Source organism: Cloeon dipterum, chromosome 1 (genome assembly GCF_949628265.1).
Source record: "Cloeon dipterum chromosome 1, ieCloDipt1.1, whole genome shotgun sequence".
Classification (NCBI taxonomy): domain Eukaryota; kingdom Metazoa; phylum Arthropoda; class Insecta; order Ephemeroptera; family Baetidae; genus Cloeon; species Cloeon dipterum.
Window position 1 is genome coordinate 2367840 of NC_088786.1, and position 17485 is coordinate 2385324.

A 17485-nucleotide genomic window follows, 5' to 3' on the forward strand; every position below is an offset into this window, starting at 1 on the left:
GCCTGAAACTGGGCGTTTGAGAATTCGCGTTAAATTTGCTACGTGTCTGCCGAGACGGTTTTTCACACCGAAATTGTGTTTGTTTGAACATTGGTGATCGATTTAAAAGTTGTTCTGCGAGCATTGCGTCGGCAGGTTGGACCATTTTGCCACTTAAGAAATCATCATCCGGATCTCTCTCCGAGGTTCAAGTGCTAATAAAACGGTCCGTCGGCCAGAGAGTCGCCAGCAGCGAGTTTGTGCTGGAAAAGTGGCACCTTTCGCGTGCTAGCGATGCCAATATGGGAGGTATGCGTAGCCTTTTGACCCGCAACACGCACGTTGCTGCCTTTCCTCTTCTCATAATGACTCTGGCCGATTAAAATAAAATGGCATTATGAGGCGCACGCTGTTCTCTCGAAGTCAAAATATTGTACGTTTCCCATTGTGACGACGTGTTTTTTTCCGTTCGAAACAATATCGACAGCGTATCTCAATTAAAACTTATTGTTCATGTTGCTGATTGAATATGGCTGTGAATAATATTTCCCGTTTGTTCCCCTTTCTCCGCGGGCAGAAATATTTTGACGACCTTTTGGGAGCACGAAAACACACTTGAGCAAGCCTCGGCGCGGCGCGGTCCTCCTCCTCCTCTCATGTGAACGCTTTTGCGCCCGCTCACTTTCTTGATTGACGTGCAGGATGAGGTCTGGAGTATCTCAGACAGAAAAATTTATTATTTGACAGTGTCATGCCACGCAGCACCGCCGGGAGACAAACGATACGTTCTCACTGCCTTATGCTTGTATGCAAAACATCTCCCAACTGCAGAAATTAAATATTTCCCCCTCAAACGCACTGCAAAATATGGATAAAGTCGGGAAATTAATATTGCAAAATGATAAACGCATGGAATTGAGCCCATTTTTAATATAATGTGAACAGAGGAAAAATTCTTGGTTTTTTAGGCGAGGCACATTTACAGAAATAATTTAATAACTTTGAAGAATTTTTCCAAATGCCTCTTGTATTTAAATAAACAAATAACTAGAGTAAAAACTATCTTCTATAATCGAAACGTTTGGTTGTCAGTTCTCAATATATGTACTTTTTAATGAGGGTGCATGAAATTAATAAATTTATGTTATTAACTGTTGGCCTGTGGCAACGTGAGGACAATTTTTTCCCTTTGAAACACACAAAAATGTTGTGTTGATTGTGGATGAGACGGAACTACTGACACAATACATTTTGGTTGATCACATTAACATTCAAACAGCATGCTGCGCTCTATAATCAAACTTGCGGCGCTCTGTGTTGCCAACTTTCCGTATCATAAAACCCGAGTGCAACTCGAAACGATTTACATTATTGACACCATTTAACCCTCGCATCGGCGACGCCTCGATGATGATAAATAATATTTCCTAATTAACGCGAACGTCCCAATTCCGCATGCTATCTAACTCATCACCAACAATAAGTTGGATTCAAACAAATCGGCGGCGCGCGCGTGAGTGCGTGGACGATGAACAACAAGAGTCGTCAGGCGGTTAATTGTATCTAGAGATCGCAATTAGACACCCAGCCGAAGCAGCGTGTCCTTCAGCACGCGCTGCTTGACGTGTCACGCGGGGTTAAAGGAAAGAAAGAGGAGACGAGAAAGAGATGCCTGTTTATTGTCACAACACACACTCTCGCGCGAGAGCTGCAGAACAGAGAGAGAGAGAAAGAGAGAAAGAGAGAAAGAGAGAGAGAGAGAGAGAGAGAGCTGTGGTGAGCAAGATCGAGAGTTCTCATAATTCACTCGCAAATTTTAAACATTATCTTCCGGTGACAGCCGCGAAAAATTGGCCATTAGAGTTGTGTCTTTCGTTTCGTGAGCCGGCAACGGCCTCAAATTCCTTTTATGGACACATATTTTCACGCAATTAACTCGCCTTGCGAGTGCTTGGAAAGGTGAATATTTTAAACGTTTCTTTCTTTGTTGTTTAGCTTGCATTCGAGTACATTTATTATGAGAATAAAGTGCCGGCAAAACAATTTATTATGTATGGAGTGTCTACGCTTGAACACGTTGAAAATTTAATCCTAAAGAGGAATGACGCTGTGAAACCCAGGAAAATTCTTTCTAAATCCAACCCTCGATGATTCAGTTGGAGCAAATTTTTGTCTGGGGAGCTCCTTGATTTTATTTTTTTTAGCAAAAATAGCTGAAAGCTGGTCCTTTACTTTAATATCTGTTCAAAAAGCGATCGAGCACTGTCTCTTAAAACAAAAATCTTCCCCATTGGATAGACGAGAGAAGAAGTGAGGACTTACAATTAGTGAACACGACCATATGAGAGAATAGCGGAGCCTACATTGAATCCAATAACTCAATTGTTCCCGGTTAAAATCTACTAAAACTTCCAAATATCCGAAAATTTAATCCTTCTCAATATTCAGCTGTTCAGACTCGGCAATGTCATAAAAATATTCTGGTCCTGCGTACCAAGCTCGTATTGCTTAACCATATTAGGAATATTCAATCTTGCAATTAGAGATGCAGATACTCAGTCAGTCAGGCTCAAGCCGATTGATTCAATACACTTGATAATTAATCAAGTCTCGTTTAAGAACGCGGTGCGAAGATTGATTGATCGCACACCTGCCCGAATAAATCAAACGTCGTGTCGGAATGGAGTGGCGTGGTGTCAGTCATAGAGAGGCGAGATGATGATTTTTTGGTCGTCGCGCGCGGCATCAGAAAGCCGGCTATAATATCGAAATAGACTTTTTATTAAATAAAATTGCGTCATATCCGGAGTTGGCTGCGAGGCTGTATCGCAGATACGAGACGCGCGCGAGGGCCCGAAAAAATGGAGAGGATTTGAGCAGAAAAGTCGTCTGTTGTATTTGCTTATCTTCGGCTGCCCCTGATAACTATGCACTGATGGCTTTATGCTTTTCCACTTCCTCGACGAGATGCGAGATGGAGATTTGGAGAATGTGTAAACACTGCTGGCCCGCAGGATAAATAGTTGTTTTAAGTTAAATAAATAGAGTATGCGTTCGGAGACACACTGGACTGGAATGTGCTGCTTGCCAACGCATCAGAGCAAAGTGGCGGCGTGCTGCGTGATTCATCCATTCATTCAAAAAAATGGCCAATCCCCTTTCAATCTCTTTGAAGTAGTATATTTTGTACACAGAATAAAAAGTGCCAATTAGCAAGTTTAAAAGAATTCGATATTTTATTTTACACAGCCATCAAAAGAATTATTTTATTAAAAAATAAGTTCTCGGGAGTCGTATTGGTGTCGAGTCAAAACGACTTTTGACGATTGGAAATGGGCTGGAAAGGAGTTGCACCCTTGGCAAAAACAGCCCAGCATTCGAAGCAGCAGTGCGAATAATAATAAAAGAGTTTACATGCACCTCATGCACTTTGGCTGCAGCACCTGCCACCGCGCAGCTAGCTATTTACGATTCCGGATCTCGCTCCTCTCTGTCTGCCGCCGCCGCTGCCGCCGCGCTGCTGCATTCATTCGCGCATAGCCATCTTTCCAACTTTACAAGCCATTATGCTGAAGTACTGTATATGCAGCACACCAACGTGCTGTAAATACAATATATAATCTTTCCTTCTACCCCTCAGCTATATGTGTAGATGAACACGGAGAGATGGTGGTTGTTTATATGCATTGAGCAGAAGTGCTATTTGCCCTGGGCGATCACCTTTGCCTGCGCAAAGTGCTTTCGGAATAGAGTTTTCCCTCGCAAATGTTGCTTCACGTTGGATAATCTCAATACTGTGATGTTGTTGCATTACAATCTTTTTGCGGACACTGTTTATTGCGAAATAGTTTTCAAGGCGTTCAACTCGTTCGGCGCGCAAGCTGCCTGAAAATTGGGTCAAACTCTGCAAGGTGCAAATTCGGCGGAAGAAAGGAAGCACCTGCCCGACTCTCGCGATTATCATATTTTTTTCCCTCCATTCCGAAACCCGGCACGTTCCTGCTCGGTTTAAATGTCCTTCCAATTCACTCGCAGTCCGCGCGCGCGTGAGTGATATGTGCAGGCCAAACTTTCACAAGCAATAAATTAAGCGTCATTTTTCGTAATCGCACGCGGATTCACCTGCCAAAAAGTTGATTGAGCTGTTTCTCTTTAGAGCAGTATTAAATAACCAGCCCGTTGGCTCGCATTGTTAAGGCACTCTCAGGAGTGTCAAAGCAATGTGAGGTATTTGAGCAGTTCGGAGATCTAATACTGGCTACCCAATGTCAGAGATGGCAAAAAGTGGTTAGTTTAGTGACTCGAATTGCTCAAATTGCTCGACGGGCTGGGAGGCGCACCGGCGCCGACTCGCTACTTGCTGGTTTGCACCTTTCCAGCATGCATGATTTGGCTTCACGGGACGAATGTCTAGCGTTTCAATGCAGTCCTCGGTGCAGAGGCAAGTGGCCCTTCGGTTGGCTGGGTCCCTGTGCGGCCTGGTGCGCCCATGTTATCCGTTCGCGGTGTTATTGGGACCCGGGTTTCAGCATTCGTGCTAGTGCAGTGCGCGCCCTTCCCGGTCCTCGGACGGACAAGGATAAAAAGAGCAAAAAAAAAAAAAAAAAAAAAAAAATACGATATTTTGGCGCAATATCTAGCTCGGCATCCGAAAGTGAAAAAGAAGCAGAAGCACACGAGCTGAATTCAGATTAAATTGTAATTTACGTTGCGCCTTTGAGAAACATTTCCGAGGCAACAGCGGCGGCAGTAAAGGGCTCGGAGGCAGCAGTCTTTTTATTTCTCTCGCTAATTCTCTCCATTCCGATGGAGCTTCTGCTTCTCCTCTCCCAGCAGCTCAAATCAAATTTTTCGCCAAACCCGCACGAGAGCACCTGCCTTTTTGTTTTTAACGCACGCGTCTTCAAAAGTGAATGACCTTTCTTCTGCACACGCGTTGATCTTTTATCGCAAACCTAGGAAATGCGATGATGCAATTTAGGCAAAATTTTGTTCAATTTTTGTGAAAACGGTGATAAAATTCGTCCAAAATGCAATAAATGACAGTGGTGCACAGAAATATTTTTTTAAAGATACCTTTTACTAGAAAATCTTGTTCTTGACTATTAATTTGTTATTTATTTGTTCGTGTGAAATGTTTAACTCTCTCCCACAAAAGTGTTTTTGCCTCATTAAATTACCTAATTAAGCACTAACGATGAATCAATTTTTTTTATTCGGGCGTTTGTGCAGATACTGCTTGTCATTTTTTGCCATCTTTCATGAATTTCCATAATTTTCGCATGTAAATATTTCACATGAGCAATAAACAGTAATAATAAAAAAGTATTTCCCATTCCAACGCGGCCCAAATCGGTGCTTTAGTTATATTTTCCATGAAAATACTTATCATTCGACTCCAATTTTATTTAGCATGGAAAAAAAACTTGTCAACATCATATTGTTGATATATCAAGGTATTGGAGTGGCGCATAACATACATATATATCGAGTGGCGGGTGGCTGGCTGGCGTTGGTCGGTCGGGCACACGCATTATTCCGCTCATTGGCGATGCGCGGCGCGGCGTTTCGCATGCAAAACGTGTGCGCCGGTGGCCGGAGTGAGGTCCAGTCGGCAATAAATACAAGAATCAGTCAAGTCAACAGGTGCCGGCGCGCGAGCAAGCTTTTTACTCCTTGGGCTGGTGGGTTGGTTGGTTGGTTGGCTCAGTCACACAATCAGTTGCTCGTTCTTCGCCGGCCAGCAAGCTCAAATAATAATAATAAAACAGGGGGGCCGGGGAGGGCAGCTGTTCGCGCGACGGGCAGGTGCGAGCGACTTGGGAGCCGCCTGCTAAAGACGCGACGCACACCGTGCTCTATCTCACTTCTTTCTTTACACGCTTGCTTTTCCCCCATCAAAACGGTCCGTCCGTCAGGTCGGTTGCTGGAGGTGGTTGACATTCCTGCTGGCTGCCGCTGCATGTAACATTACCGCAAAAACTCGCCTCAAAAATCCACCTTGATCCACTTTGTTCAATTAAGCGATGGTGCACGGCGGCACACTTAAGCGCTAAAAACTTCGGAAATTTAATGAGGAAAAAACTTTTTTTTAAATTTAGTCCTTTAACTGTTCTTTATGAGTTGATTTCCCATAATATGAACTGTCATCAAATGCAATTACGGTCTTACTCAATGTGAGTCATTGGAGCAGCAGCTGCTGTTAGTTGATATTAAGGGAAAATTTTAACAATACCAAAATTAATTTTACATTAGTGACTGTTTGCGCGTAGAAAATATGGAGCAAGGAATATATAGCTGCTGATAAAGCCAAAAAAGTGCTTGTTGTCCTTCCGACGGTCAATGGTGCTGTGTGTACACGTCTTAATTAAAAAGAGATCAGATCGACGTCGCCGGCCCCGCGTCGGTGATTTATAATTATTTTCTATTTTTGACGGCGTCTTATTTTAATGTTGAAGAAGAAGTGTGTTTTTGTCAATGTGGCTTAATTAATGGCCTTTTCGTAAGGAATGCGCGTTTTAGTAACAAATGGGAAACTCCAGCAGCAGGCTTATCGCGCCATGCTTTCAGTAAGAGAACTGGCTTGATGTTTAAAGCGGCAGTGGTGAAAATCGATTCAAGTTCGAAAGTTTTCACGAGACACTGATATCAAGCGAGAAAGAAGGTTGGGTGTTGAAATTCGTCTTGCGCGCTCTGTGAAATCAGCACGTTTGTCTTCTTCATTCGACATAAAGCCGAAAAATGGCAGTTTTGCGTGTATTTAAACTAAAAAATCCGCATGTCGTCGCTGAAAATCTAAATAATCCAACCGGACCAAACGAAAAACAAGACGTTTCAAGCAGTAAAAAGAGTGTGCGTTGCGTGGAAAAGTGTCATTCGAGTCACGGAATCCCGATGCGAACTTGCACACATTTACCGAAGTGGTCATAACTCGCGCGCATGTCCTGTTTTTGCTGCGTAAAAAGCCTGTGTGTCTTCATTTTTAATTCATTTAGCCGAGTCAGATGGAGCGAGAAAGAGGCTCGTTCGCGTATAATTTACAATCAACACGAACATTAAACGCGCAGCGTGCGTTTCCAGCCGAGCGGCTGGACGGTGACAATTCCAAAGCTCCTTGTTTCTCGCCGCCGATAACTCATTTTCTGGCGAATTATGAATGGATGAAAAATCGCGTACAAGTGGAGATGCTTCGCCGTTAGGCGGTGAAATATGCCGCTTTTAGAAATTGTCAGTCAGAGGTGACCCCTGGCTCTCCGAATGCCGGCGTTTGTCCGTCAAATCTCTTTCTCGCGCAGCAACCTCTTCAATTTCCACCTGCCGCATTAATCACGGCTGGAAAGCTGCTGGGAGAGAATGAGAGGCGCACAATTACAATCGCCGCTACGATTGACGGCTGGGAAATAATGTGATTTCGGTCCGCCATTGTGATGCATGCGCGCGCGCGTGTATACTCTGCGATGAACATAAATTAGAATTGTAGCCGCTGCGTATCTCTCATTATATGCTGATGAGAGTCAGGGGCTGTGGAACTTAATCCTAGGCCTCTTCTCTCCCCGTGGACCTATCTGTTTTCTATATGTATTTGATTATATTGCTTTTAACTTCTGCTAGATTCCATGATGAATGGAATTTCGGCTAAAAATTAAATTCAAAAGCCAATCAATCTAGGCAAGGAAACGCTAGAATGTCTCGATTAGTTTTTTAGGATTACTAAATTAGAGCTTTACAAGCAAACAATTTGAAACATTTTGTATTGTTGACGGTAGCGAGTAGTTCATTGAGAAATTTAGCAACATTAAATGTGCTTGATTTCGGTCCCTCTCGACGCTATCTATCCAACGGTATGCGAATTTTGAGGAAAAAACTCCCTAAATTGTGAAAAAAATCGTCTCTGCCCGCCGCTTCATTAGTATGCAAACTTTGGAGCGGTTTTTCTCAAAAATTTAGGACATTTTGAGATAAATTTTCATGAAAAGGTAATCAGGATTTTGGAAAAATTTTCCGTACAGCTTAACTATGAAAATAGTGCAGATGATGGAGGCAATTCAAATCCGCAACCCTTCTCGCAACGCATAATACGCGAGATGCAAAACAGCATCCAAGCTTGTTCGTTCGCTCTCTTGGCTCCAGCAGCACGCACTTGGCCGATGCATAATTAGTTATTGGATTATCGACCGTGTGTGTGCGAGTGTTATTAGCGCAAATTTCATTTGGCTCGCTCGCTCGCTCGTCAGCTCTCGGCCGCGGGTGAATGAGCGAGAAAAGCCACCTTTCAATCAAGCCCGTGCTGTACATGCATGCATATTGTCATGCGCGTAATAATAAAGCCGTGGCGGCAGGTTATTTCATTATTTTTTGATGGCGATGATCGCACCGGCTCGCTAATGAGAAAACAGCTCGCGGGCGTATTTATTTATTTCGCACCTCGACACTGATTAATGAGACGCAACAAACTAATTAATTTTTCTTTTGTTTCAGGTGTCGCCAAACGGAAAAAAGAAGTGAGTACACATACACACGTGAGGCATCAGCTCCGCTGCCGGATAATTTATTACAGCACAATCGGTGTCAATCGGCTCATTTCCTGCTGCGATTGTTTGGCGAATTCTAATTAGAGCACTGATTAATTAACACCAATAATGAATTGAATTAAGCAGAGGTCATTTCAGCTGCTTGCGCGTAACAAATATAGACCTGCTGCAGCAGGAGAAATTGATATTAATTATCATTCCTTTTGTCCGTCTCTACATGCAATTTTCGAGACCTCGCTTGTAAATTGAGTAATGCTGTACTTTTTCCTGTGAAAACTGCACAAAATTCTATAATTAATTGTGCAGGGTAAAGACATGCATGCTTGATTAAATTCAAATCTCAAATTAAAACTGATTGTATCATCTTAGGTTAAGAAATGTTTATGGTGGGCGATAAATAAATCTCGTGTCTCCATGTGTACTTATCTCTTCTCATAAACATCCTATAAACACTTAATTGATAACGCAGCTGTTTCAAAAGCATGTTTAAGATTGACGAATTTTTATCGCAAAGCTGTTTTTTTTTGCAACAAAAGCAATTAAAATTATTTCAGTAAAAATCCGTATCCATTGAATTCATTAAACTGCGAAAGTCTTATCCGTTACCCTGAAAATTCCAGAGTTTAGATCCAGCCGACGGTGGAGGAGAGATCACAGCGCAACCACATTGGGTGAGTATTGTCTGTTTGTTCTTCCTCGTTCACGTTTGTTTCATTTTATTTGGAAATTCACTCGAGCAAAAGTATTCCGCGCTGCGAGCGTTGTTAACTCGTCTTAGCTGCTTAGCAATTTCAATCCGTAGCAAAAGGCACAATCCTCGCAGCTAATTACCGGCCTCGCGGTTTAGGCGTAATTTGTGCTCGAGCCTATTATGAAATGCGTCGCGTTTACAGACGTTCGCCGCCCTATTGTATGTTAATGCACGTGAGCAGAACAAAGGGCCTCGCGCGCTAATTCCACTTCGTATCGAATGGGATAGGCGAAAATTAGGATTGATTCCGAATTAATTAGCTTATATACTTCAAATCAGCTTCTATAAGAGCATAACTAAATGCTAAATTCCGCCGGCATAGAATAAAATGAATTTATAACAATGAATAACTTGGAAAAAATTAAAACTCTATCACAAGCATTTCTGCATTCGATATTTCCAGAGCACATCTCTGTCAGAAATTTTAGGAAAACGTTTGCAAAAGTATTTAAACCGTACATCATTCGATTCTTCCCGCTGAGTAGATTCTAAAAAATTAATATTTTTGAAATCCAACCAATTTTCAAGAAATTAGCCTACGAAAAATAACTTTGGAAAGTTTACATCTATAAAAAATCGTATCGGATTAATGGGTGAGTTCCCCTGGTAAGACTGCCCAACTGATTCAATTATAATTTTCCACTTAATTGTTCTGCAATTTTAAACCAACGCGGCGCCGCGCATGGTTTTCACGCCCCAAGGATGTCACGCAATGCACAAATTTGCCCCGGGGATATTCTTCTCCTTGACAAGTTCGTTCGGCATCCTCTTAGATGGCCGGAGCAGCACTCTCCGCTTGGGTGTGCGGCCGCTGCACCTCCCTGCCAGGCCACCATCCAGCATAATGCGCAATTATGCCGTCCGAAGACAGCGAGAGCGAGTGTGGTGTGCGCCCTAAACTCGGCCGCGTGCACTGCACACAATGCTAGCCGTGTTATTAACCGAGGGCATAATGGCTGGAACCAATCTAGTGTGCTAAAACAATGATGGCACCAGTCGAGTCGAGCTCAAAACGTTCCGTACACACACACAGAGCACTGCATAATATTTGAATTGCTCGAATGTGCATGCATATGTGCGCGCGGCGCGGGGGGACTGCAGCCGAGATTGCCAGCTGCCATCATGCATGCAGATTCGCGTATGTGGCGTGTTTTGTATGATTCCGAGTGTGCCTAATTCGTGGCCTGCAGATCTGCTGCGCTGCAGTTGAGGCTGATAATTTGCGCCGCTGTACCGAGCGAGAATTTACCTGCGAGGGAACAGTTGCAGTCGGACCATTGTGCTCACCGTCGCTGTTCGGTACAGAACAGTACTCTGCCTGCTGGATAAACACGCTCGGCTGGCGCTGAAATTTGAGGTCGCGGCGGCGGCGCTAACCTTCTCGATGCATATTCAGATGCATTCGATGCTCTCATTGTGTATTATTTGTTTTCATACAGTCTGCGCTTACATTAATAACACACACGAGCAAATTGAGAGCTGTTTTTGGTGATTTAATAAAATGAATTTGCTGTGGAACGTGCAAAAAACGTTAAATTCTTGTCATCACGCGGCTAACGAAATGATAATGCAGCAAGATGTTGAGCTTTTGAAGTGCCTCATTCACATAAGGTGCAATAAAATAAGAGCCGTGTTGATGATACATCACATTTCATTTTTCTCCTCTGCGCGAGAAGCATTGTTACAAACGGCGTCATTATGTTTTTAAGGCACACGAAATAATACAATTTTAACATCAACACACGAGCGGCGGTGTAAAATTGTATTTCACTGAAAAGAAGAGAGACGGCGGCGGCGGCGCGATTATTATGATGTCGCCGCCGCGAACAAGTCGTGTTTGATGCCGGAACCCTTTTTTGAACAATCGTAACGACCATTTAATAAACTTTCTCTCCCACGCTGTACACCTGTTCGAAAATTTGCGCAAAAATCACACACACTCGTGCGTTTCATTTTATGTATCCGGATTCATGGGGAATTCGGAAAAGCAATCGGCGCAGATGGGGTCACGTGACGCTCTCGTATTGGCCTGATGTGTTCTGCAATATTCTCCACTCGCAGCCGCGTCAATAATTAATCACAATCATGGGAATGGCGCCGATTGTTGTCATCAAATATTCCACTCGCTGCCGAGCTCGGCGTCCCTTTTATTAACTCGCACGACACTTCCCGAAAAATGCTGCCGGGGGACGCACCGCTAGGAAAAGATGGCAATTTCATTTCTCTTCCGCCCAAAAGAAAACACGAAAAGGCTTCTGCCGCGGGGAAAATAATTTCCGCCCGGCCTGGTCGAAGGGTGCTGAATTCTTAAGTGGGTGATATATATTCTTGTGTACTGTTTCATTCTCGTGCGTTAAATGATATTTTATCGTTATTGAAAGACTGGAAACTTAGCTCACAATCCGTCAACATGCAGATGTTGCAAATTACAACAATGATGTTTCGTTAATTTTCTAACGAGACAATGTTTTGATTCTTCATTACTGCGTGCACGGTGTAATTATCGCCCAGGCTGAAGCCAAGAACTTTTGGAGAGCAACCAAATTGTGTGCTGACAGAGAAAAATTGCATAAACACGTCGTCGCAGCGTTCAGTCTGTTTAAAAGGAAAATATTGACCCTTTCAACGTTTCGCAAATATGAACACATAAATCTGCTCGTCACTTGAGCCAACAAAATGATTCAATTGACGACAAAAATAGCACTTTTCAGCCGTTTATACTCCACGCTTGGCCAATTGTGTCAGCCAGCATTCACTTGCTGGAAATGTGATGGTGCATTTTCCAGTCAACACGTCCGTTCAATCACACCCAATCATCATCATTATCGCCATCAATCAGCGCAAAATGACTCACAAACGATCAACGCCTGGCGTTAATTGCGCGGTCCGAGGGGCAAAAACGGCTCGTCTGAGCACAAAAAAAACCGACACAAAATATTTTCCACAGTGGCAATCCAGCAACACAAAGGTTATCAAAACGTATATCAAAGTAAAGATTTATTGGACATTTTTGAAAATTCCTTTTTGCCTTAACTTGAACTATGTACTCTCTAAAAATTAAGAGAAAGCTTAACATTTCCCAGGTTGCCGTTCAAGTTTTGAAGAAACGTAGCTAATCAAGGCTGTTGCTAAATTTCACAATCAATTAACTCCATGAACTACTGGCTTTAGTCCACAATGCAAAAAGTTCCTTATTGACTTGTAACTTGAAATAATTCACCACTTAACCCTTCAAGCAAGTTTCTGTTTTGGCACAGTCATCAATCGAATTTTGGATCTGAGAGGTTGCAAAGATGAAAATTTAAATATCCGACTGTTTTTCGCAAGTCTGCAAATCAGCAGTAAAGTGGAATTGAGCCCAGCGTGCGAGTATTATCGGCCAAGAAGAAGAATCCCTTCCAGCCCAACACATACATCCTCTTTGGCTCTTTTTTCTCCTCCTTCTCCAGCAGCAGCAGCAGCCGCAGCCTCTTCTTCTCATAGATCTCTTTTGGGTTTTTTACTCCTCTCCAGCCGAGCTAAAAATTAAGTGCGTCACAGTGTTGCTGCGTTGCCAGCTGAAACGAAATTTCGTTTGCGCCCGAGCTTTTATTGCCGAACGGCCTCTCCGTCCTGGCAACTGTGCAGCATAAAACTCTGTGCATGTACCGAGTACATACGCAGCGTGTGTGTGTGTGTGTGTGTGTGTATGTATTTATTTCCACTGTCTGCCCGCCCGTTGTATTAGAGGGAGGCTTATTGTGTGCGCAGTGCACTTTATAATCGAAAGGGGAAGCGGCCGTCGCCACCGCCACCGTCGCCGTTGTAAAAAAACGTTTTGCGTGGGTTTGCGAGATCCAATCGGAATCAATTCGTTCGCTGCATGATACCATTGAGCCGAGCAGCAGCGCACCCCCCGCTCGCTACATATTATGGTCCTTTATCGCTCATCTTCCGCTTGATTGACGCACGACCGACCCATTCCGATTGAGGGTTGCAACTTGGCTCGCTTCGATTGACACACAGAATGAACCAACTGTGCTAACCTTGCTCGTCGAAATTGTTCAAAGTGACTCATAATGAGCTCGATGCGTGGAAGTCGCGAAAAATAATCCGCTGCAGACCACACTCCTCGATTTATTTGGCAAACACGGCGCCGTGCAGAAGTAATAGCCAACACAAACACACTTTCGGCCAAAATTACATAATTACCTGACCAATTTTCCAATCTGCGAGCACGTTATCCGCACGGCGTGCGTCTCGTGTGAGAATACGCCGCGAGTCGAAAATTTCGGAGCTGCTCCATTGTGTGCATGTGCCCGAAAGTGTGTGTGTTTATGCATGGACGTATCTAAACTCACAAGGCACATACGGTTGCCCTGTCATTTCTTCATTCCTCGATAAATCGCTTGTTATTCTCGTTATAAAAATCGTGACGTGACTTACACATTTCATATTAAATTTACTCACGTCATCATAATTCATCAATCGCGCTGGCTTTTCCGCGCCATACAACACGCTATATACGAACAATGCCGAGGAGGAAGCATGCGAGCCGGCGAAATGCCGCAGCCGCCGCGCTCGAAATCAGATTTGAAAATTTAATAACTCAATATCTTCGGGGAAGCATCACCGCGTTTATTGTTGTTATTGCCACCGTGCACAACGCGCACCAGCATTACAAAGTACACGTCAGTAGCAAAGGCACCTTGTCCGGCCTTAACTTTACCAATAGGGATGTGCAAAGCGGTGCGGAATGTGTTCAAATAATTTAGTAATAATTGTATCATTTTCAGTTTCTTTTAATTTAGGCAATGTAGAATGAATAGCATTAAAATTTGAAAATTCGCATGCTAATCTCATGCTTTGAATTGAAACTGTTGAAGTTAAAATAGAACTTAACAGGCCAACAAAAATTAAAAACAATTTTCCTTAACAGGCATAGTTTATTGTTTGGGATTTTAGCGATAAAATCTATAAAATCAAGCCGAGGAAAAGTTAAGTTTCAGATTTTTCTAAATATTTCGAAAAATTAATGATTTTCGCTTGATTTTGACCCCTCTCGTCGCGACCTATCCAACGAATTTAAAGGAAAAATTCTCTAAATCGTGATTTTACAAGAGAAATCTAATTTTCTTTCAGATTTAAACAGCAACCTCGATTTTAATTTTAGCTTTTCCCTCATTTAAGATAAAAATGATTTTTTTAATTTCTATCAAGCTTTACAAAATTAAGACATTAAATTAAAATTGATTTTTTTTTTACTGTGGCGCCTTTTCGCCACTACTGTCCTAATAACTAGTTTGCATTAAATACGCTTCGCCAGGTGGCAGTATTAAGGTGTGCGACAAGCAGTGCACCCTTACTGCACCTTCTCCCCCACTGCACCTTAAGCCTCGCACGACAGCAGTCGCTGCACAATATTCTCTCTCCGGCTAGGATGAGTTTTCGTGCGAGAATGTTCTAGAAACTTTGATCTCGAATTAATAAGACCCGCACTACGGGGTAAGCTGTAATAATTATTTGTATTTCGAAAGTGATATTTTAATTGTTATAATTGTTTATTGTATTTGTGATTTTTGATTATCCATGTAATTTCACAGTCCTGATCCTGATCTCGGTCCTGATCTTGGTCTTGATCTTAATTACTAAACCACGAGACATGAATAAAAGACGAATTACTACAATGAAGAATACCCATTTCTCACACGGCTTCCACGTACCCACACTACTATAAAGAGTGGAAAAATGACATTTTTGATGCAGTTTTAACTCGACCAACTACCATTTATTGGTCAGAAAAAAACCACTATGAGTCGTCAAATATAATTAAGCTATATACAACATATTTTTCACATCCCTCACTCACAATCAGTGGCCGTTCTTATTTAAAATGCATGTCGAGCGGCGGGAGCCATATAGCCAGCCACTCGCTAACTGCCTGATTCGATTTGATACGCACGCACAATGCGCCTATCAATCAAGAGCACCGAATGCCGCTTAATTAAATCCAATTTCATATCGAGAGCAGGCACATACTCGAAAGTTGAATGTTGCAGCATGACCTGCCAAATGTCAGCTCATGAGCGCTGATGAATCGGCCGGCTCTTGTGTGTGTGTGCATGTAGCCGCCGCACGCCGACTGGACTGATTTACTACTATTCGCGCTATTTATTTGTTGCCGATTCCAGTTTGATGGGAAAAGTGGTTTGACGCAATCTTTCATCAAGCAATTAGCGAGTGCGCTTGCTTCTATATACGCTCGCTATTGGTGGTTCGTTAATTCGGTGCACATTTCGTATTAATTGGTGGAAAGTTTGTACAAGAACTTAGGAATGAATCGCTCGTTCGCGCGGTAATTGCTCGCGCTGCTTAATTTATGGACAATAAATTTAATGGTCGGACAGACAATCGCGCATAAAGCTTATTTTGTAAAGTATTTCACTCGAGGCGCTTGGTGTTTTGAGTAAAACACTCCATACTTGAAAAAAAGACGCAATGTTTGAGCATAGAAAATGCGCACAGATAAGAACTTGAAACGGCAGGTCGTAAAACAGATTCAAAAATCACAATGAGGAAAAATATCCATGTGTTGAATCACAACTAAGCTATTGTTGAGCAATTTTCTCCAGCATCGACTGTGAGATCCGAGAAAGTTTTTTTCCTAGCTGCATTTGCAGCACAATTTTTGTGCAATGAATCACTTTGTGGGTACGTGGAAGCGTTGACAGAAATGCGTCTTTCTCATTGTAGTAATTCGTCTTTTATTCAGGTCTCGTGGTTTAGTAATTAAGATCAAGACCAAGACCGAGACCCGTAGTTCGGGTCTTATTAATTCGGGATCAAAGTTTCTAGAATATCCTCGCACGAAAACTCATCCTAGCCGGAGAGAGAATATTGTGCAGCGACTGCTGTCGTGCGAGGCTTAAAGTGCAGTGGGGGATAAGGTGCAGTAAGGGTGCTTTGATTGTTGCACACCTTTGTACTGCCACCTGGCGATACAGGTTAAATGAAAGGCAGTTATTAGTGGCGAGAAAGCGCCACAACTTTATTTAAATGAATGAATTTATTTATTAAACGCATATATGCGTGCGACACTAATCCTAATACAATCAATTCTTACAAGTCTTTGCTGCTGTTCTTAAACTAATTCTTTTTACTACACATTTCAAAATATGATATTTTTCACACTGTTCCCCACAAAATCTACATTTACAAATCCCCTGAGGTTCATAATGGTACATCTGAGTTGCACAGAACAAATAGTGATATCCATGGCATGCAAATCGAGTAAATACATGTCTATCCTCAAAATTCGGCACTCTCCAGTTCCCATTCAACATTGTTGGAGTTTCATTAAATAATGCATCACAAATCAAGCGTCTATTTATAGTCTTTATGTTAACAAACTTCTTATAATTATCAGTTTCAGGGAGATCATATTTCATTACTTAAAATATTCTTATTTTCATGATGTCTAAAAACCAAGCAAAAGGAATCAAGCAGGTCGTGCCAGTAACAAAGGGCGAGCACCCCAATCGCTAAATTAGTAGAGCTTGACAAAAAACACAATTTCCCATGCCAACTTTGCATATATGAATCGTTGCCGAGGGTGGCATTATTTTCTGAACTCGAGATATGTATAGTGGTTGGACACAAAGGGCGGCAAGAACAGTCGTCATTTTTCACTATATGCATGCAGCTCTAAATCATAGTGTTGCACGCGCCGTTGTTTTGCCGCTGACACATTATTGGTGTGCCAAGTCGTCGGCTGCAATTATCCATGCGGATGGCCGATGAATGGGCCGCGCGCGTCGTCCGTGCATTTACAACGAACGCATCCGACCACAATGCAAACACGGGCATGATGCAATCGCTCTCAGAGTTGCATTCGATACGACGGCTGGATGGCTGGCAGCGGGCGCCGAAATCACTCGTGATTAATTGATATGCATTGACTCAGAAAACTGTCAGCACGCAGTGGATCCATCAATTAGCTAGGAAATGGATCAGATATTGCAGTATTATTCATTCGTACGAAAGCCTGTGCAATATATTACAGATAAAAATATCCATTTTACATAGGCAAGGAATGAAAATCTTAAAAAAAAAATATCGCAAGCTCTCATATTGTACAGAAGTTTTTTCGGACCCGCAAAGGATTTTGGACGAGCGATCTTTGAAAACGCGTGCCTGCACTCATCTCAAGATAAACGAGCAACAAAATTTACAACAAACTCACGTC

The 17485-nt window shown here is 42.6% G+C and overlaps 1 protein-coding gene across 14 annotated transcripts in view; it reads left to right on the forward strand.

Moving 5' to 3' along the window:
* da (daughterless) overlaps window positions 1–17485 on the forward strand; it is a 107945-nt gene that overhangs the window by 14645 nt on the left and 75815 nt on the right. For all 14 annotated transcript variants that reach the window (XM_065476305.1, XM_065476304.1, XM_065476310.1 and 11 more), the window contains exons 4-5: window positions 8458–8480; window positions 9131–9181. In XM_065476305.1, the coding sequence (XP_065332377.1) occupies window positions 8458–8480; window positions 9131–9181 (74 nt within the window). The remainder of the gene's footprint in view (window positions 1–8457; window positions 8481–9130; window positions 9182–17485) is intronic.